The following is a 25,437-nucleotide window of genomic DNA, read 5'->3' as shown; positions in this document are numbered from 1 at the left end:
GGCCTCACCAATGCCAGCTCTGCGCCTGCAGCACTGCCCCTCTGCTCCCTGTGAGCTGCAGCCGCCATGAGGCCTCCCCTCAGCTCCTCTGCTCTTGGCCGAGCAAATCCAAGTAGCTCAGGTGCTCCTTATACACCTTGCCCTCCAGACCCTCCTCTGGGCACTCTGTCTTTGATTAACATTTCTGCCCCTTGAGGGCAGCTCCCCTCGGGCTACTTCCAAGCTGTCCACTGCCAGCAGTGGGAGCCCCAGGCTGAGCAGTGCTCTCCTCTTTCCTCCCCACTCCACGCCTCAACTGTAAAATAAAAAAAAAAGGCTCGTACTGATTAAAGCTCCGGCAGCTGCCTGCTGCTCTCATCAAGGAAAAGGAAGCACCGATTATTTCCTGGTACAAACTGTTTCTGGAATCAAAGTGCTCTGCGGTTCAGTTAATGATCATTCCCTCCTGCCTGCATACAGCCAGTCCTTCACAGGCCGCAGGATGAGGCAATGACTTGTCGCACCCTCCTCCCTCTACTTTCACATCACCACACTAATTCCTTTGTTTCTTTGCAAATTTCACCATTTCCTTATAGTGTGCACAGTGCCCAGGCAGCACGGTGAGGGCAGGTTCATGGCAGCATTGCCTCCTCCAAGCTCCACACAAACAAGGACCAGCACCGCAAGTCCCTGGGCCAGAGTGACCAACCCGAAAAGGTGGTGTGTCGTCCCCCTCCCCCCTACTATTTGATGAGTTAAAACTCCCTTCATGAGCTATGGACAGTAAGGAGCCCTGCCATGAGGCCTGATCTCACAGCTTCCAGCCCTGCTCACGGCAGCTACTTAGGGAATCACAAAAGCCTCCACCAAAAGCACACAAAGAAAAAAAAGTTGTGAGTTGTTGTTTGGTGGTGGTTTTTTTTGCTGTCATTTTTTTCCAGTGTTATTAGTTGGAAGTCTTAGCTTTGGGATGTTGTTTTCTTTAAAATACTGATAAATACATTTCCTAGAAAAGCTTCATACCTCCTAACATAGCAAACACTTCCAACAAGAAAATTAAGTTGAGAAAAAAAAAAAAAAAAAAAGACTTTCACCTTTGTATGTTATTTCCCACCCAGCTCTTACAATCTTGCTTAGAAGACCTCTTTCCCAAAAACTAAGCTATGCCTCTTTTAGAGTTACGAAGACATATACTTGAAATGCAGTGAGGGTGTTTACTTTGCTGCCTATTTTAATGAAGTAGCTCAGACAAGGCCGTTAGTAGTAAAGGCAGCAAACCCCATCCAGCACCCAGCTGCACTGACAGGGTACAGACAGGCTGCATCACAGGAAAAATGCCCAGCCTCTGTACCCTGCAGCAGCTGAGGGCCAAAACCGCTTTGCTCATCCCCACGTGTTAGCCTTCCCTCCTGACTCCATACAAAGAACACAAACACAGCTTAGCTTGCTGACATAATGCCCATATTTAATCTTTTAAAACGAGAACAAAAATCAAGAATAAAATCAAGAATAAAAATTTCATTTAAGTCATACAGTACATTAATCTTTCAGCAATGACCCAATCTACAGTACTCAAATACCTGCCATGAAGTCTATTATCTCAGCGTTTAACAAGTGTATAACCAGTGACACAGGAAAAGAAGAGCTCACAATACATGGCTAATACAAGGAGTTCCGATTGCTTCTAAGAGTCCAGCTAGGGTTTGCAGTACGCAGGTCACTTTTGGACAGTACTTCAATCAGCTTTTGCATTCAGTCAATCTGTTTGGGACTTCTTTCTGTTATGAGTTTTTCCATTATGTACAGGAAGATTTATTTCAAATGAAGTTGTACAAGTTCAATTATCTATCTATAGGCATACATGGTCATTCTAACTAAGAATTTAATAAGCAGTAATTACTCAGTCCTGGTTATACATTCCTAAAGGCTTAATAACACAGTTTTAAGAAAACAAAACAAAACAGAATGCAGTTGTAGGATGGCAGCCTCTGTGAGAATCCTCCTTCCCTCCCCAAACAACCAAGGGTTAACTTTACTTTCTGCATTTGAAATGGGGCTACAAAGTCATTCCAGCTCCTAGATGATACAAGACCTGACTGTGTCCTTTCTAAAGTCTGAATGGTTCGATGTGTAACTCAGTGAAGCTCTCATACAAGTAATACTGGTAGGATGCAGACTGTTAACAAATTAGGACAATATGCCCTGATAGTGTATTTGGATAGCAATCTACAGGTATTAGGAGGCTATTATCCAGTGGTCCAGGCAGCATGAAGCAGGGCAACGCTCCCTGCAGCAGCTGAGGAGAGGGCATGCTCCTCTGATTTAGCCAAGGCTGAAGCTGGCTGCCCTCAGTTCCTTCCCGCTTAGCATCTGTCCCCATCTGCTCCCCACCCTCTGAGAAGAATGCTTACCGACTTCTGAGCGGAAGTCCAAAGATGACCAACCGAGAGCAGAGGGCTGAGCTGCTCCTGATGCTCCTGGGGAGATGGAGGGAGGTCTGCAGCTCCTCCAGCCCTGCTGCAGGAGCAAGGGTTCCTTTTGCTCACTGCTGCTGCTCACTGCTGCTCAAGAGCTGCTCCTGCATGGCCAGCAGGATTCCTGCAGTCAGAGGGCTTCCTGGCTTACGGCCTGAGCTACTGCACACATCTAAACATCACCAGACATTTAGTATGGTTTAGTTTAGCCCCAAGAGGGTTTATCTCTCAGGTAAGCTAACTAAACACAAGCCAGAGCATCTTCTTTCCATGTTAGCAAAACAAACAACTACTTAACACAAATGCTTTGACTTTTTAAATCTCTTTTCTGGCATCAGGTCCTGCTACAAATGACAAGAACCCACAGACAACTGCTTTCCTAGATGGGAAAAAAAAAAAAAAAAAAAAAAAACAGCAGAATCTCAAGGATCTGCTCTGCAATTTGCTACTGGCATGAACAAAAAGTCTCGTTTGTGGGTTTGGGTTTTTTTGTTTGTTTTTGTGTTTTGTTTTTGTTTTTTTTAAGAAAAATATCCAGACCATCCAGTGCACCTTCCTTGCACATACACGCATACGTACACACAGAAGTGTAGAGCTCCCGAAGAACAGGCATGGGAACCACAAAGTCTGGACTGTGAAGAGACACAGGGAATCTCCCATTCCTATATTAAATTCTCATTTAGCGATGAAGCAGCAAAATGACACATGGTAAGAAATAAACGGTCACAGAACACACACACACCCCAAATGCAATTATGGATAAGCATTAGAACATATTTTTTTTTTCCTCAAATGCTATTATTCATCTGATATTTTCTTTCTGGCTGTGCTGAAGTTTTTTTAAAGAGCACCTGGTGCTTCTTTAAACATTAAGAGAGTGTACAAACCTCAGTGGCCATGGACAACCAACTTCAGTAGTACCATGAACCACCGTCTCCACTGAATATTCTCGAGAAGCCATTCCAGAAATGGAATCTGACTCTGCCCCTCTGGTGCCACTCTATGTATGTATTTTTTTTTTTTTAAATTAACAAACACAGCTTATTAATGCAAACTTGATGTTTTCTAAAAAGTAGAAATGTTCAGATTATTAGTTCAGCAAAATGCAAAGTGCATCTATTTGGTTCTTTCCATAGATCACCTTCTTTTGTAAGTTTAAATTCCTTCACAGTTTAAAATATTGTGAAGAAATTATATGTATACTTTATGTATAGAACTATTTATATACATACACATATATACACACAACTCTGTACTTTATAGTCATAAACACCCATTACTTAGCTATTTATATTATATACACATGGCATGAACACGCTCAGTGAAGAGTTGGTGCAGGCTGAAATCATTCCATCAGGTTTAATGGAATAACAACAGTGAAACCATGAGTGAATTATCAAGAGACACAGACATACATATATTAGATAAGGGAAAGACCAATTAAATCAGCTCTCTGATTTTCCTATTAACACAGGATTGTTCCCCCCATTCCACATTCCATATGTACACGTAGCTATTCTGCATTCAGTTTACATGAGAGGGCAGTGGTGGTTCTTTTTCTAAGTGAAAGAATAGTCCATATTTACTCAGGCTCATTGCAACCTCTGCTACAAAAGTGCAGCACAGCTGGGTCTGGATGTCTTGGAGGACTCTGAATGCTGCACTGATGTTAGCTGAAAGCACCTGCTGAAGCATTATTGCATGGTTATGGAACAGCTATCAATTGCTCACAGTCTGTGAACTCTCTCCAGCAAGTGGTACAACTGTATAAATACATATTTTAGCACGAAACAGTTTAACACGAGGCAAGTCCAGGTACAAATGAAACCTAAAGGCCTATGGGTGAACTTTGAAGGCCAAGAGTTCTTCAGAGTGCATGTTGTTTAAGGAACGCAAGTCAGGTAACTTCAAAAGAAGTTTTGTGAAAATAGAGGCTTCGTTTGGGTGATTTTTCATGATTAAGGTCCTTAATGCACGGATTAGCGTTTCCTGAAGTGCCTCCACAGAATTGACATTTTCTATTCCAGAGCGATCTAAAGAAGAGAGGGTGGACAAAAGAGAAAGAAGAAAAAAAAGAGACAAAACTGAACAGATGTACTTAGCAATATAAACCCATTTTAAGAATTAATCCATTAGGAACAGAAAAAATTACATATTTATGCCAGAAGTTTCAAAAAGTCTTTTTAAATATTATTTAGTATCAGCTTTACAAAGTATTAAGCTCACGCTGAACTGGCATATTCAGTCACCTTTTCTCTTCACTTACCCATATTTCCAGACAAGGACAAACGGAAGCACATACTTTAACGTTTTGCTGAATCACAACTTTCAGCACAAAGAAGGGACATGGGGCACTTGGAAGTAGGCATTTCAAGTGCTTCTCAAGGCTGGACACAGAACTCTAAGCTTGAGATTCTTGTTTGGATATGGAAATCCCACTCAGGACAAGTCACACTTGTTTTTTGGGACTCCAAGGGGCAGTGAAGGTATATATGCCTTGATGTGACTGAGCACCATCTCTGACAGCGTTCCACAAGCAATTACAATGAAACATAATGCGCCCAAAAAATTCTAATTAAAAGAGGAGGAATTTCAACATCAAGAAAAATATTGTGTTTTTACATACTGCACTCACCTTGTACATAAAGCATCTCTTTCCAGAAAGCAATACTTTAGTATATGCTTGTTTTCCTTAGGTACCAGAAATGTGCTTTGATGCATAGATGTAGTTAAACACTGGGACACAGAACTAGGATGTAGTATTACAACAGCTTTCTGGAATAGTACCACCAAGTCAGATCATACAGTCAGAGTGGGAAATGCCATCCTTACGCTGTCAGTGTCAATCTGACTGGACTTCTCAGATGAAGAGTCTACAAAAGTCCTCCTTGACTATTCAGTGCTGTTCCCTAACCTTACGGGAAGAAGTATTATACAACCATCTTAAAGCAGTTAACTTGTCTTTTTTTTTTTCTTCCCTTATAGAAAGATTGTTTCAGAACCTTTTGTTCAAGGAGTTATGAACCCTGATTAATATCAAAACATGATTATAAACAACCATTCCATTCTTACCTAAGAACTCTCCATTAGGTTTGATGGCTGCTCTTCAAGAGAGGATGTATGAGAGTACCGAGCCAAAAGAAGCCTCTATGCCTTTGTTAAGCAAACTACTCCACTTGACCACCTCTGCAACACCTCAGGCTTTGCTCTATCCTGAGCAGGGATGACAACATCTGAACAAAGATCACCAGGTGACCCTTCTCAAGAATTCTGTGCAACAACAGCTTCCTCACCTCAGCAGAGAGAAAAAGGCACTCCGGCCTCTCCTGGCTACCTTAGGTCACTTGCTTAGTTCCCTCTGCTCAATTAACTCAAGTCTTTCTTCCCCCTCTTCAGTCTACTTTGGTTGTGGTCAGCTGAAGTTTTTCCTCAGTACTATCCAAATAAAAGAGTAATAGAGGGTGTGTATTTCCTTTTCATCAGCCTCAGTTGAGAGATTATCTGGTCACTAGATCCACACAAACCACATTCTTTCAGCTTTGCTTCCTCTTTCTTCAGTGCCAGTGATCCATCATGCTATTTCCCCTCCATCTTCAACAATTCCAGCTAACTGAAGCCAGAGGCAAAGTATTCATTCATCCAATGCCATGTAGAGATACTTCTGACAAACGTTCTCCCTGCTAGCACTGTTTATAGGCTTATGAGTATTTTTTTTTCCCCCCACTGATATTTTTATAAGCAAAAGTCTTTTTCAAAGATACTTTAAGTCGTGCAGTACAATATTTTAGATTGGACCACTTAAACAACATTCAACAACCATAGACTCCTGTCTGCTTCTGGAAATGATGTGCATCTTGATTACTATCCTCCTTTTCATCTTCTTTGCAACTTTCATTCTTAGATGAAAGTTAGAAATCTCTATAGCCTTACTCTTCTATTTTCTGTTCTTCCAGCTACAGTTCTTTTCACCTTTGACTACATCTCCACAATATTCTCTCTAGTGTTATACTTCATCTGCCTTTCCTTCTGTAATTGAGCTCCTCCTCCACATTATGGCGAATGACTCCATGCTTCTGCTTAATGGATAGGGTGCAGAGGATCTGTTTTTAAGTGTTCTCTTAATCAGAAGGTGCTCACAATCTTTCAGTCCCTTCTGCTGATATACCATATACTATTTACTGCTGCCAGGTATCTTCCCCAGGAATGCCACAAGGTCCTTCCTTTTCTATGAGCTCTGTCAGGAGGCATTTCTTAAGTATCTGCTCAACTATGAAGCTCGCTCACTTATTTGTCCAAGTCATAACTACAACCATTTTTGTCTTATTGCAAGCTACATTGTAATGTCAGAAAAATCACCGTATTCCTTGCATGTTCTGAACTGGCAGTGACAGTCAAGGTTACCATTGAGCCTGAAACATGCCAGGTTTGGGTCCAAATATTAAAGATCATAAAAGCTGTACTTTATAAAAACTCCATAATTATTTTGTGAAGAAGTCCAGAGAGGTGCTGATCAGACTCCAGATCAGGTCCAAAAGAAGCTATATAGGTAGCACAAATGTCCAAAGCCAGAGTCTGAAAAATCCTCAGCAGCTATGAGGAGCTGAAACACCTCATCTTTATGTCTTGTTCCACAGCTCTATCACTGTGTTGGACCTGCCTAGAATTGTTCCAGCTGTATCTAAGCTAAGCTCTACTGGGAGCCAGCAAGAGCACGAAGCAGGGTTTAAAAGGCTAAAGAAAGGCAGAGAAGTGTGCTTTTAGTACAGTCTAACAGAGCAGATAGACCCAATCATTCAAAACAGACAGTCCAGAGCTTATGATATTCTAGAGCCCTCCAGCTGAACAACAGGAAGAACAGCTGTGGCCTAGTTATGACATTGCACAAGGAGGGAGGAGGCCTAGTTCTCACTCCTTGTTTTGAAGCCCATCTTCAGTTCTTGTCAATTTATTTTTGGAAAGATTAAAAAAAAAAAGTAAAGCAGAGTCTGGAAAAGCAACTGAAATCCCAGTTTCTCTCTGCTACCCTGAACATTTTTACTAACAGACTAGAGTGCCGCACTTCCTTCACACTGCCCTTCTTTCTGGCTTTGAAGCTTACAGATTCCCTATCACCTACTGCTCATCACCACTGCATACAAACTGAAGAGGCCACAGCTGCATTCCATCCTTTGCTATCAAATGTCAGTATACAGAGATCTCGTGCCTACAGACCATGCTTGAGCCTCTAGTATCCCTCCCTGATAACAGAGAGGCAGGTCAAAAGCACTCATGTTGAAGACCACTTGCTCAGGAGATGAACAGGTCCCAAACATTGGCTTTTTGTGTAAGAAATGAGCACTGCCAGCATTCCTGCTAACTACCTTTAGAGAGCTCCTTATCCAGCAAGCACAGATTCTGCATCTTGTACTCCAGGCATCATATGCAGAGCTAATGTGCCTAATGTGAGGCTTTAGATAATACTGCAGAAGTAGGTGCTTAATCCTTTGAATCTGGACCAGGGTGTTCCATCTATCCAGGGACGGAAAGAAGACATGAGGCTGGTGGAGATGTTAGTGGATTGGCAGACCTTTAGCTCTAAGAAGTCACGATGCACATTAATAGGGCTTTATGCTGACATAGGCAGAGATCAAACTGTTGGATTTAGACTTAAGTAAGATATGTAGTAGACTTCAGTGACCGTACTTGGAAGTAAAAATACCGCTTTATCTCAAGACTTACGCTGTCCAAGTCAGGACTAATTTCAATGATGGTGTCCTGTGAAACTTAGATGAGTAAGACAAATAGCTTCTAAATAAGTCACTGGGCAGCTATAAAATGTATTTTGGAATTCTACAGAAAGAAGCAGGAAAGCATAAGCCTTTCGCCACATTTTTCCAAAAGACAGTATTAGACGTAACAGATGTATAGAAAAGTAAATTATAGGCTGTTAGTCTAGTAGTGTGAAGCCTACTAAATTGGACTTATACTTGACACAATAAGATATGCCATTTACAGATATACCATTTGCAGAAATCTTTTAGCAGAGAATCATATTCAAAATTTAGCAAAGATGTAAATTAATTTTCTCTCCTTACCAGCAGATACCAGGACAACCGCTGTAAATAAACTCATCTCCTCATCACTAAGTTGCAGGGCATTTAGTTTCTCACTAAATTCAAACATGGAATTGAGCAGATCACCGGCTCCCATTGAATGCAAGTCATCCACACTGTACTTTTTTCCACTAAGGAAGGTGACAGTACGTTCCCTTGCATCAAACAAAGATGCAAACCGTACCATTAAAACCTGGTGGAAGAAAAAATAAAAAGCAGAGAAATGTAAGTGGATTTTTAGAGAAAGAAAAAAAAATTAAGCAATTTAACATAATTCTAACTCTCGTTCTTATTGATCTCTGTACAAGCATTCTGTAGAGAAACTCTCAGCAAGCCATCAAGCTGCAGAAAACAGTGCAAGCTCTGCCCCAGTTGTATTAGAGAAATAAGCAAAAAAAATTTAGAGAGCAAAGACAGGGAAGGGGCTACAGAACATGAAAGGGACGGACATTAAAATTTAAGCATTAGACAGCTTCAGCCACGAAGACAATGCCATTCATAAATATGCCACTAGGACAATTTGCTTAAGCAACTGAACAGCCAAAGGCATACAGAGCATTAGAAGAACTGTTTTCTTGGCCACACTTAATGAGCAGCAAAGTAAAGGTACTGAACCAGATTCTTGCTTGGTGTAAACTGAAGCAGCTTCATTGAAACAATGCTGATTTACACCACCTGGTGATCTGGCCCACTAGGCATTCTTTAGGAAAGTACCATGCTGCATCACTGTTTCCACAGGAATGTTAATGAGCTCTGGTAGAAAGGAGCCGCATGTACAGCCTTCAAAAGGCTAAGAAAGCAGGGCTTGAAACAGCACCTGGTCTGTAGCTGCAGCTCGAAATACTCCTTGGTACAAGCACCTGGGCTGGAGCAGTTGATATACGCTGAACTTACCCCTCTGGGCTGAAATTTCTCTTGTGGTTTTCTCAGCCGTATTGTGAAATGTTTCCCTGTGGAATGGCTTGTAAAGTTTCATTTGCTCATGTTCAACAACCTCATTTACATTTTCAAGGTTTAAGTTGCACACAACAGCCTTTTTATTTAGAGAAATTGAACCAACTCACACTGGTTGAAACTTCATATATGCTGTACCCTCTCGGCATGCCATCTTTTCTCACACTATATAACTGCATTAATTGAAATGATGTTTACTATAAATGAGAAGAACTGGGTTTTCAGCAAACACAAGTGCCTCTGACAAGCTTAAAAAACAGGAGGGTTCAGAAAAAAAGAAGAAATTTGAGAATTCACACATCATTCATGCACATTACAAGACCTGCTGCTTAATTTAAACAGCCAAATGACATGCAGCAATCTTGATGGACATGTAAGCACCATATATTATTCACCTTAGTCACCTAAACTGTATTTCTTTTGATGGCATTTACTACAGGGAGCAGAAACCTAGGCTCTACAGAAGTCCTCAAAATACAACAAAAGGAGACTGGAAGTGCAGACAGACAAAGTTGAACTCATGCATTAGCAGGAACCCATGTATATTCAGCTTTCCAGTTCAAAATGCTATTGCTCTTGAAGAACAGGGCTTTAGAAACATGAATCACTAACTTCAAATAATGAGCAACTGGTACTAACGCTAGTCTTCAAAACTGAAGCCCATAAAGCTGAGTAGATTTATAATAAGGCAAAGCCCTCACAAAGAAATTTCAATGATGCAATTTTATCTCAAGGAAGAACAGTTTAGACTACAGTATAGCACATGATTAATTCTTCCTGTTCCATCTCAAGCCAGGCTCCAATTTGTACACGCCGAGGACATACCTGATCAATCCTATCACCTAATTGTAGCTATATGAGCACATAAAAACTCCACACAGTCAAGCGCTTGCTCACTTCCCTACCACCTGCAGCCAAACTGCCAAGTTAGCAAGTCTATAGATGAACTGAGCTACAAGCCCAATGGATCCAGGGGGCTCATTACCTCTAGCATTAATTACAATTGGGGCAGGGAAGCACCAGTTCAAGTTCAGCTGAGGTTCTCACTTTAGGCTCACTGCTACTCTCCTGAACTCCCACACAAAGCCAGGCAAATGTCACTATGATTCACTAAGCTCCACAGTACTCCCCAGTTCTAAGACGGAATTTTAGTTACATGTGTGTGAATATATATATATATAGCTATGTTGCTTCTGCACCCACATTATTTCCATGCACCTTCTCATCTTCAAATGATGAAGCATTCCTCGAATACGAGCTGCTGTTAAGCACAGTGCCAAGACAGCCACACACTAGTGCCCAGGGAAGCCAAAATAGGCTTGGTGGCAGTAGTTTTACTCAGGCTTTTCTATTAACATGCAGATACAAGGGTATCCTAGTTTAGTTACCCAGAAGACAGAAATGACACTAGGCTTTGAAGATGCTTTTGCCTCTACTGAAATGGCTTCATTAATCCTGTTTTTTTCATTGCTCTGCAATGTTTTCGATTTTTCTCTCTTGCTAAAGTGCTACATAGGCTTTTAGCTCCAGGTACCAGTTCATTAACAGAAATAATTATTAATGTTTCTTTTAAATGAGTGAATTAATTCCCCTGGATATAAAAACCTTTTTATGAGCAGTTCTTAAAACTGGCAAAAAGGCATATGAATGAAGGTTTAGAAGAGCCTGAGATGAAGAAGTGCCAAGACAAAACATTTTACTTGCAAAATATTAGAGTTTGGCTTTAAGTTATATGACCAGTTCCAGCCTGATTTTCCACCCTCCTTTGAAGGCACTGGACAGTATCCCACTTTGCGGAGGAAGGAACCAACATTTCTGTGTTATGTTAACAGCACAGCTGAGGCAGAAGTAGTAAAATACTGCTCCTAGCTACAGAAGAGTTTTAGATTAATATTAAGAAGTTAATGATGAGTACAACAGCCAAAAAAAAAAAAAAAACCCACAAACGTTACAGCTAAATGGAATAAACAAAGAAACTGACACACTTCAGGCACCGAATTTTCCAGTATATCTTGTACCTTACAACCCTACAATCATCATTTTCAGAACTAGGCTATGTAAGAGACCCAACCCATTAAAAGAGAAATGTCTCCGGTTCAGGTAAATGCAAAATCTTTGAAAGAATAAATCAAATAAATGAGAGCAAAAGCATCACCAAACCTGACTCATTCAAAAAAGCACAGTAACATCAAATACTTGAGACTTATCTCTTCTGACTCCCTGTGACTAAACTTCACATTTATGTACTTATAAAACATGAACTTTGTCAAATAGACAATAGAGTCTAGAACAGTAACTAGAACCCTGAGTAACAGTTCCCTTCATGAAGGTCACTAATTATAAAGCAGCACCAAACCCTCTGGCATCATTTCCAGTTTAACACCACTAATTCATATATATATATAATGACTGCAAGTGGGTGAAATTAAGCATGAGGACCTGGTAGAATTGAAGCCTACAGTAAGTCAAACTCCAGCTAGTAGATGGTGTCTACAGAACTGTGGCAATTATCAGCTGCAGATATTTGTCAGTGCCTTGGAGAATGATGGAGACTTCAGTGATCCCCAGTTGCCAAAGACTTTTGATCAAGATGGATGCCCTGGCATTAGCATGGAACACAGTGGAAGAATGAAGGACATGCAGACTGATAAAAATATTCCTCTAGAATTGTTATGTCAATAGATGGCTTTCTAAACACCCTATCCACCCTTCCAGATGCAGTCTGCTTTTCTCCAGGGTAAGCAAAGGTAGCTATCAAAGTAACTGCTGCTACACAAAACAAAGAAGCTCCTCATTAACTGTTTAATGCCCAGGGAAGCAGGAATGATAGAAGGACTGAGTACTTCTGAGCTACCTGGAACAAGGACAGCTCACCATTATCTGACTGGACAGCACTGGACACCATCAGCTTACGGAAAACTCAGTTAGCATCCATTTAAAAAAAAAAAAAAAAAAAAAAAAAAAAAAGAAGTGTTACCTGGTACAACAGAGTTCTATTTATTTTTTTCTTAAGAAGGTCAAAATGACAGCTTGTCAAGTCTGCAATACATAGTGGTCTCACCTCAAAGGTCCCAGCCTTCAGAAGGTTAACCTGGTCATGTTGTGAGAGATCTCGGAACCCTGGGATGCGCTTGGCAAACTCCACCACTTCTTTCACTGCAGGAGTAAAGCTCAGGGAAAACTCTTCCCAGACTTCATGGCCAGACTTGTTTGGGTCCACATGGGGAGTCTTACTCATTGGGCAGACCTAATGTTTACAAAACACACGGAGAGATCAACTGATAAAGATATAATTCCAAATATTGAAAAACTGTTGAAAGAAGCAGATTTATTCTCCAAGAAAGCTTCTCAATGATTCACAGAGATTTAAAAAAAACAAAAGAAAACCAGTATTCTTTAGTCAAATCCCTATACAACATTTTCCCCTCTCCTTTAAAAGCAAAAAAAAAAAAAAAAAAAAAAAAAAAAAAAAAAAAAAAAGCAATCAAAAACAACCCTCCAATCCCCCCTAAGAGACACAAACTTTGGAAGTCTTTAGCAGAGCATTTCTAAACACAGTTTACAGTGAAGGACTTGAGAGAATCGAAGTTGTGTTATTCTTCCTGATCTCACTCATAGCTGATATTTGGATTTCTCTTACTTGTATTATCAATATAATCTTGCAATTCATCATGATTTCAAAAATCACCTGTAATCTCATAATCACTACTACGTTCATTCTGTCTTGTTTTGCAGGGATTTCAAGTGATTCAGTCAAGGTGACCAAGATGTCAACACCAGAGCAAGGAACTGAGCTGTGGTTTTCTGAGTCACAGGCTTACACCTTCATTACCAGAACAACCTTTCTACCCTACATGTTTGCTTTTACTTGTACCACTGAAGAAAGATCAAGGAACTTGTATTCCAGTTTTGCTCAATCACAAGATGACAAAATACTCTCTTTTAAATAAACATGTATTAACTTTTTTGTAGGAAAGTCAGAACACATCTAATGAGATCAATGCATCTGTCAAAGCTGACTTCCAGAAAATTCTCTCTATGAAGAGATGCTCTGAGAGATTTTCATTTCTGCTTCACAAAACTTGCATCTTGTAGCGACATTTAAAGCTTTAAATCCTTACTTCACCTGTCACTGAGGACAAGAATTCCTTTAAGTATTCTTCAAAAGCATACTAAGTGGTATATGTAACCCTACATCATATCATCAAAGCAAAGATAAAACAACGAAATAGTAATTCCTCAGAGTTTTACTGCTTGCAAAGCATCTTGATCTGTCCAGCAATTCTTTGGTTCTGACATCCTAAGATCCACTACAAGAACATACTCAACAGTGCACTGGGTATATATGATATGAGAGAGGGAAAACCGAAATGAAGATAGATATTTCTGTACTTCCTCCTACCAAGTATCATTTACTAATTAGGCATTCAACATACAGAAAGCTCCCACCTTTCACTCTCCCCAAAGGCAATCAAGTAAACTGCAGATTTCTTGATTCACTCGTGATTCAGAATGTTGTATTTCTGAGGACAATCCTCAAAACCTTTTACCTCTGGGCTGGAAGAGGACCTTTTTCATAAACTGAAAATAATTCTGAATCAAAATAAACTGTTCTTCATCTGGAAATACTTCTGACAAAAGATCTAGGCACCAGTCAGAAGCAAAAGTGACACTAACCACTGCTGAACTCCATACAGCTATTGTTACAAATGTAGTGCTCTCTAAAAATCCTGGTTCAGCACACTGCAGAGGATCATAAACAAAAAACACCTCTGTTTCTCACACTACAGTTGTTCATCCTAACCTTCATGCAAATGGTCCTGAAGGGAAGCTAATGCTTCTTCCTCCCACGTATTATATCCACGTTCTCTTGAGAAAGATCTACCTGAATGTCATTCCTATAGAGGAGGTTTTGCTGCTTATGCAGTCACTTAGCTCTTCTGAAAGAAGCTTTTTCAAAAGCAACTATAAGCAGAGCTTTTCTGTTTGTGTGCACACGTACGTGCATGTTGGAAATGTCAACGAGCAAAGAAACCAAAACAAACACCGTGCCCCTGTACTGTTTCAGAGTCTAATTACATTTCCTTGCAGCTACTCATTTTGGTCAGATCTTGCTCTCATTGAACTCTGACAAAACTCTCGTTAATGTCAGGGATGCAGCGGGAGCGTGTAGTTTTCTGTTTGACTTAGCTTTGTTTCCTCATTGCAGACTATGCTAAACCTCCCTGCAGCTGCTATACACAGGTCAAACTGACTGGTTGGGTTGATGGCAGGCACAGCCACTCCCTGCCTGCCCACGCTGACAGGTTTAACCTCAGCTTCTCAGGAGTGCCAAGAATGCCGTCACAATGACTCCAAATACTTTCCCTGCAAGGAAGAAAGGTTGGGAATTATTATTATTTGCCGTGGTGCAGTGCCTGGAGTCTGCAATTAGAGGTCAGAGCCTGCTAGAGATGGCATGGTCCACATATGCAGTAGTCAGAGAATCACTAAAATCTTGCGTGAAAACAAACAACCTTTATAACACGGAGGTTTTTCCAGAGGCCTGCAAGCACCCGTGAACAATTTTTACAAGAAAAAGAAAAGGACTTGGAGTTCAACCACTTCAGAAAGGCTAGGGATCTGCACTTTTCACTAGCAATGCAGGATGAGCACAAGGATGTTTCTTCTTCCTAGGCAGTTCCAACGACAATCTATTTTAAAGACTTAAAGAACCAGTTGCCTGAATGGCAGAGAAACAGCAGGTGCAATGTAAAGAGGAGGGACCTTTGTTAAGGAAATGGGAAAAAAATGCAAGAAAATAGGAATGATTTTTCTTTAGAACTGAGTTAGAAAATGGTCTAGCAAAGCTGTCTAGGAAACCCAGAAGTGTATAAGTTTATTCAGAGCCCCACTTGTGCAAGTACTACGAAGATCCTGAACTCCTCTTAAGCGGCTTAGCAGCGTATCTTCCTTCTGCCTCTGTTCAGATTTGAAGATGTTCTAAAGGAGAAGGATGCTTAGCCTTTGGGTGCCCACTGAACCCCTCTGTTACATGGCCTGTAACAGAATAAGCCCATTCCTATACTGATTAAATAACAAAGCCTATCCAAGAAGGGATTTTAGATCACAATAGCAAGGCGCTCAGCTTAACTAACTTCAAATCCTAGCCCTGATGTTTCACTCCAGAAATTTGTTTGCAATATCTTTATAGAAAATACAGCATATCTGACTGTGTAGAATATTTTAAAATGAAGTCTTCAAAAGGTTTCACAGAAGGAAACTTACAAACTCATAACAACCATTTTCATTTTTAAAATCAAGACAGCTAGAGAAAAAACTTTTCTTCAACCAGTACCCTTTGATATAAGCCTATTTTCAGCTGACTAGAAACTGAGCCAAGAAACTCCATCACTTGTATGATTTCAAATCCTGCACACAACTGGAGCCATTGCTCTCCTTCATCACAGGTCATGCTATTAAACTTGTACTATCATGTCAAGTTCCAGCAGTGATGCCAGTTAACTGCATGCAGCTCCACTGACTCAATCTATTCTGAAGTATTAGTTTGAGGTTTGAAAAAAAAAAAAAAAAAAAAAAAAAAAAAAAAAAAAACAAGCATCACTAAGCTTTTCACCAAATGAAATATGATGTCAATGTACCAGATGCATTCTTCCTCCAGTGCTGCAAGAATAAGTGGTGTTTCTGTTTGGAGAAAAGACATCTTCTGGGATTCTATCACACAGCCGCTGAGTGTAACCATTGGTGAAGTTCATGCAGTGGCCGTTTGTGAAACATATGGCATGCCCACTTGGGTAATGCATTGTGCTTCTCCCTTTGTACTGTCCGCCCAGGTGCTGCTCACTTTCAGGGTACTGAGGGCCACTGTGCCCACTAACACTGTGCTCGCTGCTCAACATATACTGTTCACTGTTTTTGGACACCCTGAGCCCACTCTGGGACCGCATCATCTCTGCTGGGTTATGAGACTGTTTTTTGTTCCACATGAAAGTATCTTTGTGGGCCCTAGTGACCATACCAATCACCTCTTCCTTAGCCATGTCAGAGCTAGGAGGAGGAGAAGGGCTTTTGAGGGTTTCCCGCTCTTGTTTGGGTTTAGAGGAAAGGTCTTCTTGAGGTGCTTGATCTTGATGTTCAGCTAATGCTTCATTGGGTAAGTGACCGCTGAACTGACTGTTCATCATGGTTTTCATGGCACTCTGCATTTCAATCAGCATTCTCTGCTTCTCACGTTTAGGAATGCGGCCAAATCGAACAGCTACCAAGGAGGAGAAACAAAAAGTTAAAGTCAATCCTGAAAGTGTTAGAACAGGCACAGTCATCAAACCAAAATGGAAAACAAAGCGTACATACACAAAACATGCCAACCAATAACTTTGCTCTGAAGGCTTTTTGATCTCATTAGTACTACAAAAAGAGTATTACCACTGAAGTCAAAGAGCTCCTGGGCATAGGATATGCATGAGATATGAATTATATGCTGCTGTTTACATTCAAAAAGAAAGCAGTTATGAAGCACAATCTGTCAAGCCTTTTCCCCTTTTGCTACAAACCTAAGGACTACACACACAGTTGTGCTAGTTAATTAAATGGCAGGCTTTAAGACGGGATCAATTAAACGAGTAGAATCTTGTGTGCTGACAATCAGCTCAATTTAAGCACAGTTCATACAGTATTTGAATATAGGTCCTACAAGACAATTCCTTATGGTCTAGTTATCCAACTTGCAAAAACAATGAAGAGAATCAATGCTGAATTAAGCTTACCTGGGCAAACTTTCCTGATAACTTTGCCTTGACAAGGACATTTTCTGCTGGCAAGGGGATGGGCATCACTGTGGCTGCAGCACATTTGACCCTGTTCCAGGGAACCTACAACTGCCTTTTTACCATCCTATCCAACCACAGCCTTACAAGGGCTTATAACCAGTTTTGACTGATGCAATTATATTCATGCAGTAGTCCACTGTTAATGTAACTAAACTCCTTTCATTAAAGCAGGTGCGACCTTGTGTGCAAACAGGCATCTATGGGATGAAATAACTCCTATGCACAACAAGAACTCAGAACAATTATTTAAAATACGTTTTAAACACTCCACCCACTAAATTATTAACAGTCCAAGATTCCTAGTTCTTGTGAATTAAAAATCCAGACTAAACCAAAAAGTGATACAAAAGGCAGACTTCTGTTTTATATCAGTAAGTTGTAGCTGACTGATAAACTACACTTAGCAAAAAATAGGTCAGGAAGAGTAGATAGTCAGCAAGGTGACCAGACACTCAGCTCAGCATTATCCCTTCCTCCCCACCTCCTCAAGAAAAATAAGAACAACAGATATATGCTTGATCTATGCACCCAAAACTAACTCCTTCAACTCCACGATGGTTACCCTAGGACTACCTCACCCACCTGAACTCCAATGGGTCTGATCCAACTCATACTAAAAAGCCATCCCATTTACTTAAAAAAACATCCTGCCCAAGCAGAATTCCCTGTTGAAAAAATAATGCCAACAAAGAATCTTGCCAGGATTCAGGAAGGATACAGACTAAAATATTACCTCAGTAAAACAAGATTAAGACTCCTGTTCTATCTGCATCCCCAACAGACCACTGCAGCACACCTCGCTCTGTCAAGCCCCAGGGAAGGGAGGATGGTTCTCTGGCTGGTATTACATTACCAGGTCAGGAAACTTACAGGGCAAGGTGGCAACCTGATCTAAGAGCACTTTGATAGGGAATCTGTCCCTGATAGTATGATCAGCCGCATTTCTGTCATTAAGACTCTTAGCAATGAGTTTTGTGGTGGGCAGCATATTCACTCGCAGAGGATTGATGCACAGTTCAGGAACATACCATCTCTTGACATTCCAACAGACAGACACTTTTTGAAACGACACTGCTGGCATCTGTTTCTATTCATTCTCATTATAGAGCAGTTGTTATTCTTCAAGCACTTCTTATACTGGATGTTTTGCTGAATGCTTCTTCTGAAAAAACCCTGTAAACAAGCAACAAAACCACCACAATTTTTATTACAGAATATGTCAAATCCTCCTGCCAAGATACACCCTCTGTAAGCACAGAGAACTTCACCTCACCTCATCAGCTGCTTCAGGCCAGCAGCCCTAAGTGAATTTAAAAGAACCTTGCTATTCCTAATGACTTACTTCCCTTCAGCATGTGATCTGCATGTAAAGTAAACTAGTTACGATTTCTACCTACAGGAGATGCTAAGTTGCTCCCCACATAGTCAGCATCTAAAAGCTAAATACCTTACTTTCATCACTGTACTGCCAGTTTATGAGATATGCCCTCAAACTCCTATGATATCAAACACAAAGATGAAAGCCAAAATCAGTTTTTTTTTTGTTTTTTTTTTTTTTTAATTTCAGTTCTGTTTCCAGACTGTGGAGACTATCTTACCGCACCATACAGCTTTCAAAGATAGTTCTTCTACAGCTTCTACCCAAAACTGATAAACTCCATCATGGAACACAACATCTGCAGCTTTACAGTCTCAGAAAATACACCTTTATTGATGCAGGAGCATACAAGCACCCAGTTTTGGTTTTTACTCCCATGGTAAAAGAACTGACTTTCCAAAGCTGTTTTGTTCTGTGTCATCCCAGGTTATAACTCACATACCCGCTATCTCCTAATGCAGTTAATAGTCATGTCTTGCATGACGCGGTCCTTCCCACCTATCTCCAGTTCTTCTTCTTTGCCACACACTCCAGGTCAGGCAAGACTGGATAAAGGGCGAGAACACAAAGTACTGCAGAGCCCTTTCCTACAACACATCCACTGCCTGAAACTTCTCAGATTTAAGTTTAACAGAGAAGCATAGCAATTTTATGATTTTCAGCATTATCACTGCTTTTCTCCTTGAGAGCACTGTACCTGCAGGAAGATGAGAAAAATATACCTCACCTTGCAGCCCTCACAGGCATGAACACCATAATGAAATCCTGAAGCAACATCTCCACAGACCTTGCAAAGAAGAACCATTCCATTGAATTCTAGAAAATTCAAGGATACAGAGAGTCAGTGACAACTGCAGGAACACACTTCCAGCTTTCTAAAACCTGTACTAACAGCAAAATATGTCCAGGTCAGTCGAAGATACAATAAAGAAAAAAAAAAAACCAGAGAAAACAACCAACAGAAAGCAAGAAAGTATGAAAACCTTGAACAGCTCAGAAGGTACCAGTGCACCGGAAGAGGGGAAGAAAAAAAGCAAACAACCATGAAGCACTCAACAGAACTGGAAGAATGCATGTATTCACTGGACTTTGAATCACTGTAGCACTGTACTCATTTGTAGGAAAAGAGTCTGCTTACACTTAGCATTTTAAAAGGATCATTTAGGTAACTAGGCCATCGAAGCTTTGGCTCAATCTGTCTTTCCATCAGGACAAGAAAGCACATATAATGGCTGCAGTTTCCTCAACTGAGAGCAGACGTATTCTCTCACACACTCTGATTTGAAAATGCCTTCATAGCTCTGTAAACATATTTATGGGTTGGCTTTCCAAATTTCTGCCTCATTTTAGTTCAGTTTATCAATAAAGAATTTTTGCAGATCCTTAGCAATGGCCTAACACTGTCTTTACCAAAGCAAATGGGAGTTTTACCAATGACTTCAATAACCACGAAGTTACCTTAATGCTGAGTAATAGACACAGTTGGAATTGCTCCAACAGAACTGTGTTCTATCAAAAAAGCTTCGGTTTCACTTGTGAAGAGAATTTTTTTTTCCCCCCATAAGGTTTTGAAAAAGAACCAAACCACAGGTTTTCCATATTTTTTATAACTAGTATCGATCTAAACCCATTACCTACCTATACACCTACAGTCTACAGCAGGTTTCATCTTCAGGCACCTCTGTTGATACCAACAACCTAGTTGCTAGTACATTTAAGTGCAAGTAAAGGTTCTAACTAAGAACTTATTGTAGTAACATTGAGAAGAAAGGAAAAAAAATTGACACATTTTTAAGGTAGAACTGTTTTATACTAATTATAGTTTCCTATCAATTCAAAGCAATAAAACAACTTAGCCCGTTAAAGAATCCAGCTTTCAAAAGTCCAGCCTGAACTCCAACTGAGCGTTTATGGGAATACTCATTAAATACTGAGTCCTGTCCTTCCAAAACCTATCAAATATATTTCCATGTTCTGGTCTTCTCTGATCAACAGAGAAAACATAAAGCAAACAGCGGTAGCTAAACTGCTAAACACATTTTGCAAGGCTATCCTTTAGTTCAAGCTTATGAGCAAATATTGGTAATTCATTCATTTTGTTCCTCAAAGAAATTTAGGGGGATGAAAAGTTAGTGGGCAAAGGTGGGAGTATAAAAATAAAAACAAATCAAAAAGGAAGCCAGATTTACAAGACAGCTCCATAAATACTCTTTCAGGCAGCCTCTAATCATTACTATCACTCCATTATTTAAAAGACTTTAAGGTTTTACACAAGATTACTTCACCACATCTTCTTAAGTGAGGGTTTAATTTTTATTAAGATCAATTCTCATTAGCGAAAATATGCAATAGAGCAGGACTGTATTTATGGGCCGTTTGATCCAGCAGCAAGGAGACCCTCTCATCTACTAGGCCGTGTATGGTAGTACCATACCATACATATAACATACAGAAATAAAAAAAAAAATTAAAAAAAATAGACAAGGCTTAGCTACATGCTGTCAGAGGAAGCCACAGAGAGGACCTGCTTGTAATGCGTAGAATGTATAGTTCCACAGTTTAGGGATGTAAAGGGGGGAAAAACAGTAGTTTCACCAACAGGCACCAAACATACTTGTGACTCCGTTATGGCCTTTTGTCAAGCCAGCAACACCCGACTGGCTCGGTTTAACAGTCTCCTCTAGCCGGTCACTCTTTGGTGCCCCATCAGAGCCCTCGCTGCTCCGACCATTGCAGCTGCTTTCCGAGGAGGAGCTGTTCGGAGAAGATGGTACAGGCGAAGAGGATGACTGGAAACCACTGTCTGAGCTCTCGCTGTGACATGAGGCTGGGCTAGATGCTGAGCTCGAAGAGCTGATGTAAGCTATCACACCCCCTAAGGCAAGAAAAAAAGGCGGCATGTAGTGACATAACAAGCAGACATGCACCACGGCCATGTGAGCCACGCCATGACCCAGCACCGCCAGACCCAGCTGTCACGTGTTCCTGGACGCACTCCCTTCCAGCGCTCCCTCGTGCTCCTTTCCTCCCCATCCGTGTGCAGCGACTGACCTCCAGATCTGACCCATCCGCCTCCCTGCTGCAGCAGCCACCCTCAGTTTGAGATTAGATAAAGAGACAGGCGGAGCAGCGAGCTGCGTGCGGGCAGAACAGGCAACGGGGACAGGGCACGAGGCCCAGGGAGGGGGGTTCCCCGGGTGCCCTGTGAGCAGACCTTGTCTGGAGCGCACGTGGAGGCTGGGGAAAAGGCACGATCTTACAGCTGCGGATCAGAAAGCAAACAGGCTAGGTTGGGGACAGAAATAGGGCAAAGCACGCAGGCTGGAAACCGGAGGCACAGAAAGGAAGGGCTGGGAGGTGCTCATGATGCAGAAGGGAAGAAGCAGGCAAAGGAAAGAAATAGCACTGCAGCCTGGTTAGCCTATTTAATGTCATGTGTCCTACTGCAAGCTCTTGCAGCACCTCTAATAGCAAAGAAACTCCAGCTGCTTGCTCTGTGCAGGGCACAGGAGGACAGAGACGCTTGCAGACTGACACTTGAGGATGAAACAGCTTTTTGTCCTCAGGCAGACATGGAAGCAGTTGTGCTCCTTTTTCTTGCTTGTTAAGAAGAGAAATTGTTTTCACTTCACCTGAGTTTGCCACTAAGACTCACTATTTCAAAAGTCAGTACAAAAGCACTTGATATTTCACACACAGAAGTTCAGCAGCAAAAGCCATGCAACTGTTTAAAGAAATGACAGCCAGCAAGGTCAGGCTGGACCAGGCTCTGAGCAACCAATCTAGCTGTAGACGTCCCTGTACACTGCAGGGAATCTGGAGGAGATAACTTTTAAAGGTCCCTTCCAACTCAAACAATTCCATGATTCTATCTATCTCCTTGGTTCCATGCAAGCGTTGCTCTAGGTGTCTTTGCAGAGAAAACTCTTCAGACTGGAGCAAGGAGTGCCACACACAAGAAAGAATGGAGGATTGCAACAATGGCCATGCACTGACTTTCTTTGAAGGAAAGAGACATCTGTGGCAGCGGAGCCCCTGACCAAGAGACAGAGGCGATACAGGGGTCTGAGCGTCACCCCCTCCACCAGCCTCCCTCCCCACAGCCCAAAGCTGCTGTGCTGTTACACAATCCTGGGATCCCAGGAAGAGCTGTTGCTCACGGCGAGAAATGTTGAGTTGAGTTACGGTTGATAAAAACAATGAAGTGTTCCAACAGCCCTCTTAACATTCCAATGCCAGTGCTACCAGTCTGCTCCTCCTCTAACATTCACTTTCCCTACTAAAGGCCTCACACCCCATGTGCCACTTGGTGAGCAGGAGTCAACCCAGATAACCACCAGACACCTGCCTGCTGTTCCTCACGATCCTCGGCACTGCAGCCACCCACAGGAGGTGTGCTGGAAGCACCCCTTGCAGGGCAGCAGGCAGCCAGGCTCAGGGCGCTGCAGGGCAGGAGGTGCCAGGGGCACACAGGGGCAGACAGGCAGACTCAGGCGCCAGCTTTATCTCCTGCAGGAAGCAACGCCTCTCTGCCACGAGCCCAGTGCCACCATACCCTGTGTCACAGAAAGAGACACGCTTCCCCTGAGGGATGCCGCAGGAGGGCACGGAAGGAGCACACCGATGATGGGGGTTCCTCCTGATCTCCTCTTTTTCAGAAGCCTGAGGAGCTCCAGGCTGCTCCTGCACGACTGGGGTTTCCCACTTCTGTGAAGGACAGCTGGAACCCCGACATCCGTGCTATTCCAGGAGCTGCACCTCCCAGCCTCAGGGCAGCCAGCCTACAAGATAGGACCCGCTAATCCACAGCTCATCGGGGCGCGCTCGGCCTGAAAGCAAAGCGAGTTCCGCCGCACCGTGCCGGCGCACAGCAGGGGCCCCAGCCGGGATCCTACACGCGGCAGGCAGGACCCCGAGAGCGGCGCTGCGGGGCGCGCACGGAATTCCAACGCTCGCCACGAGCGGCGGCGGCCCCGCGGCGCCCGCGCTTCGCTCCGGACGCGGATCCGCTGCCCCGGCCCGGCTCGCACCCCTCCACGCGCGGCCCCGTTAGAGCCGGGCACGGCCACGGGACGGCGGCCCCGCGCGGCGCGGCCGTTACACAACGCCTCCCCCGCGCGCCGGCACCGGGCCGGGCCACGTGAGGGGCGCGCGGGCCGCCCCGCCGCGCACACGGCCGCGCGCGTGCGGGCCCCCCCCCGCCGCTCTGCTCTCCTCTCCCGTCCTCACCCCTGGTCGGGGCGGGGCCGGGGGCGCCGCAGCCCCACGTGTCCCCCCGCGCCCCGCCGCCGCCCCGAATGTAGGTCACCCAAACAGCGGCCTCCCTCCCTCCCTCTCGCCTCACGTGTCCGCGCCGCCCGCCGCCCCGCGCCGCCGCCCGCCGCTATTATGCAATGCGCGCGTCACCGCCTCGCACGGCCAATGGGCGCGCACGCCGCGCGGAACGTAAACACAGCGCGCACATGGCCCGGCCGGCGGGGCCATGTGAGGCGGCGCGCGGCCGCCCGCCCGCCCGTGGGGCCGGGGTCGGGGCCGCGCCCGGGACCGCCGGGACCGCCGCGCCCTCCGCGCCCCCCGCCGGCGCCCCGCTTACCCGCGCTGACTTCCATGGCGGCGCTCCGCCGCAACGCGGCGCCGCGCTCTGCCGCGCCGCCGTGCTCCGCGCCGCCCTCCGCCGAGCTACATGCGCTCCCGGCGCCCGCTGCCCGCTGCGGCTCCGCGCCTGTCAGAGCCGCGGCCGCCCGTGCCCGCGCGGCGCCCTCCCCTTTACAACAAAAGCGAGCGGCGGCCGCGCACAGTGCGGCACCGCCGGGCCCGCCCCGCCCCGCCTCCGGCAGGCCCCGCCCCGGCCCCGCCCCGCCCGCCCCCCTCACCCAGTGACACACTTTCCGCGCGGCGCGGGGCGGCGGCGCTCACGTGCGGCGGGCGCGTGCGGGTGGCGGAGGGGGGCCGCGGGCCGCCGGGGTGACGCGGGGACAGACGGCGGCGGGGGGGATGCGCGCCCGGAGGGGACGGCGGCCCGGACCGAGCCGCCGCCGCGCGGCCGGGGCCGAATCTCGGCGGTGTTCCCCGCGGCTCCTTCCCGAAGCCCGGGGGGTGCTCGGCCCGCGCGGAGCCGCCCCTTCCTGCCCGTGTGGGGAGGCCCTCCTGGCGCCGGAGCGTATCCCGGGCACCGGGAGCTTGTTATAGGGCGGACAGGTCGAGGCGGCCTGGTGCACCCGCCGTGGTGCTCGTCTGAACCCCAAACTTCGCAGAGTTGACGCAAACAGTGCCGAGGGCAGCATCCTTTCTAGCCTCAGCACCGCCCGGCGTTCTCTGTTTCTTTCTGTCACCTCAGAGCAATCCAGCCTCCTCCCACCTTGCTGGCTGACACGTTTACAGGTCTGCAGTAGCTCCCAGCACTCTTCCCTGCTAACTTCCAGCTTATGGTGGTCTATTTATAGGGAACGTTGTTTTGCCCCATACAAAGCACTCTGTCCCTTTGTTCCCTGAGGTCCTGCAGCATAGCCGTGTCTGTCCCGAGCTCCTTGTGCTCCACAGCTGTGGGTGGAACCAGTACATAGGATCATAGAACCATGGAATCGCTGAGGTTGGAAAGGTCTCTAAGGCCATCTATCTAGTCCAGTCATCGACCCGTCCCCACCGTGCTCCATGACCATGTCCTTCAATGCCACAGCTGCACAGTTCTTGAACAACTCCAGGGATGGGACCCCCCTGGGCAGCCTCTTCCA

The 25,437-nt window shown here is 44.1% G+C and overlaps 1 protein-coding gene across 2 annotated transcripts; it reads right to left on the bottom strand.

The window, feature by feature from the left end:
- Window positions 1-1,423: 1,423 nt before the first annotated feature.
- On the bottom strand, window positions 1,424-24,560 carry NR1D2 (nuclear receptor subfamily 1 group D member 2). Of its 2 annotated transcripts, XM_085226349.1 has the most exons (8): window positions 24,300-24,560; window positions 21,321-21,581; window positions 19,434-19,522; window positions 18,357-18,501; window positions 16,141-16,757; window positions 12,561-12,746; window positions 8,528-8,738; window positions 1,424-4,486 (listed from the first exon to the last, which is right to left on the bottom strand). In XM_085226349.1, exons 1-8 carry the CDS (start codon window positions 24,313-24,315, stop codon window positions 4,290-4,292), a joined length of 1,722 nt encoding a protein of 573 aa, XP_085082475.1. In that variant the 5' UTR covers window positions 24,316-24,560; the 3' UTR covers window positions 1,424-4,289. The 2 variants fall into 2 exon arrangements, with proteins under 2 accessions (XP_085082475.1, XP_010711166.2); XM_010712864.4 differs by lacking the exon at window positions 24,300-24,560 and having other exon boundaries at window positions 21,321-23,020.
- Between the last annotated feature and the right edge of the window lie 877 nt (window positions 24,561-25,437).

This window comes from Meleagris gallopavo, chromosome 6 (genome assembly GCF_905368555.1).
Source record: "Meleagris gallopavo chromosome 6, MGAL_WU_HG_1.1, whole genome shotgun sequence".
Classification (NCBI taxonomy): domain Eukaryota; kingdom Metazoa; phylum Chordata; class Aves; order Galliformes; family Phasianidae; genus Meleagris; species Meleagris gallopavo.
The sequence above is the reverse complement of the archived record's forward strand: the minus strand, read 5'-3'. Positions and strand labels throughout refer to the sequence as shown.

What these genes read in the sequence shown, in the direction of transcription:
- NR1D2 (XM_010712864.4), bottom strand. Translation starts at nt 21,642, where the DNA reads ATGGCCGTGGTGCATGTCTGCTTGTTATGTCACTACATGCCGCCTTTT. An exon ending in AGGCCATAACGGAGTCACAA is followed by an intron (nt 19,523 to 21,320) that starts GTATGTTTGGTG and finishes TGAATTTTCTAG; the next exon opens with AATTCAATGGAATGGTTCTT. An exon ending in GGTTGTCCTGGTATCTGCTG is followed by an intron (nt 4,487 to 8,527) that starts GTAAGGAGAGAA and finishes TCTCTTCTTTAG; the next exon opens with ATCGCTCTGGAATAGAAAAT.